This window comes from Phalaenopsis equestris, unplaced genomic scaffold (assembly GCF_001263595.1).
Source record: "Phalaenopsis equestris unplaced genomic scaffold, ASM126359v1 Scaffold224851, whole genome shotgun sequence".
Classification (NCBI taxonomy): Eukaryota; Viridiplantae; Streptophyta; class Magnoliopsida; order Asparagales; family Orchidaceae; genus Phalaenopsis; species Phalaenopsis equestris.
The window spans coordinates 31251-32644 of record NW_018242920.1 but is presented as its reverse complement, the minus strand read 5'-3'; the positions used below and the strand labels follow the sequence as shown (position 1 = coordinate 32644).

The following is a 1394-nucleotide window of genomic DNA, read 5'->3' as shown; positions in this document are numbered from 1 at the left end:
AGTTTTGAACCTCATTTGAACTTATTTCAAATTAAGTATCTAACTTCCTCAAAACATGTTCTGATTTTGTTAGATCTTGGTTTGAAACTAGTTGAGCAAATTTCAAAACATGTTTGATCAAGTTTGAAATAAAAGTTTGAATTTTGTTGGTCTTGCACAAAAAAATTCAAATGATCTTCCAATTGGATTTGAGGCTAACTCAAATATGGTGTAAACTTTTCTCTACTATAGATACAATGATATACTTTGAGAAAATATGTTGCACCGTTGATATATTTTTATATTAGATGCTTTTAATATAGTTTTTTTAATAAATAATATAATAAATTCTCCCCGGAATAATAACTATTTTAGTCTATAATACTTGATATTTTAGGGGGATCTATCACGATGGAAGAGATGTTGCTCATCATGAAAACAACAGGGCAAGGTTCATCCGGCGGCGATGATGGTAGAGGAAATTATGATTTTAGGGTTCTACTGGATTTAATCAACGAAAATGATAAGGTAAGAAAAAAATATATATATTTTTTGTAATGATTAAAATTAAAGATTAAATGCCTCTATTTGATCATGAAAAGCTCTAAATTACTTGTTTGCAGGAGATAAATAAAGAAGATGAATTAAAGGAAGTCTTTAAAGTGTTTGATAGAGATCAGAATGGTTTCATATCGGCCGCTGAGGTTTGTTTCAAAACAATTTATTATTTGTGTCGCTGGGAAAAATTTTCTAACTGGACTCCGGACATAGCTCTACGTGGGGACTCTAATAATATGTCGTCACGTCTGTTACATCGCGGAGGTTATTTCGGGGTTATTGAAGTGAAACTACAAATGTTATTTTAGGGTTAATGAAGAGAAAACTATATATTCCACTTCAACAACCCCGAAGTAACTCTTAAATAACCTCGAAATAACTCAGAAATAATCTCGAAATAACATCCGCTGTTTTATTTCATGGTTATTGAAGTGGAACTGTAGAGATTATTTCCGGATTATTTCAAAGTTATTTCAAAGTTATTGCGGAGTCCGCGGTTCCGTTTTAAATTTTTTTAGTTGGGTCCGATATAACACACATGACAGTATATTAGTGGCAGTCCGCACGTAGAGCTACGTCGAGAGTTCGAACAGATAATTTTTCCATGCCGCTGACGATCTCCTTTGATATCTCTTTTCATATTTACTACTCTATATAAATATTATTATACTGATTATAAATTAAAATATTTGCAAAGTAATACTCATAAAGTATATCCGGATTCGCTGATAAAATATAATGAGCTAAACTCATTTGTTAATTTTTTTAATAGGCAGCAATTAAGGTGCTTGGAAATGTCTAATTTTATTAAATTCATGTTAAATAAGATTTTCTAGTATACTATACATGATTTTTTA

At 30.6% G+C, this 1394-nt stretch overlaps 1 protein-coding gene across 1 annotated transcript in view; it reads left to right on the top strand.

The window, feature by feature from the left end:
* Positions 1 to 445: 445 nt before the first annotated feature.
* The window catches only part of LOC110037770 (calmodulin-like protein 8), a 1355-nt gene continuing 406 nt past the window's right edge, over positions 446 to 1394 (top strand). Inside the window, exons 1-2 of the mRNA XM_020742472.1 lie at positions 446 to 451; positions 603 to 683. Of these exons, the coding sequence (XP_020598131.1) occupies positions 446 to 451; positions 603 to 683 (87 nt within the window). The remainder of the gene's footprint in view (positions 452 to 602; positions 684 to 1394) is intronic.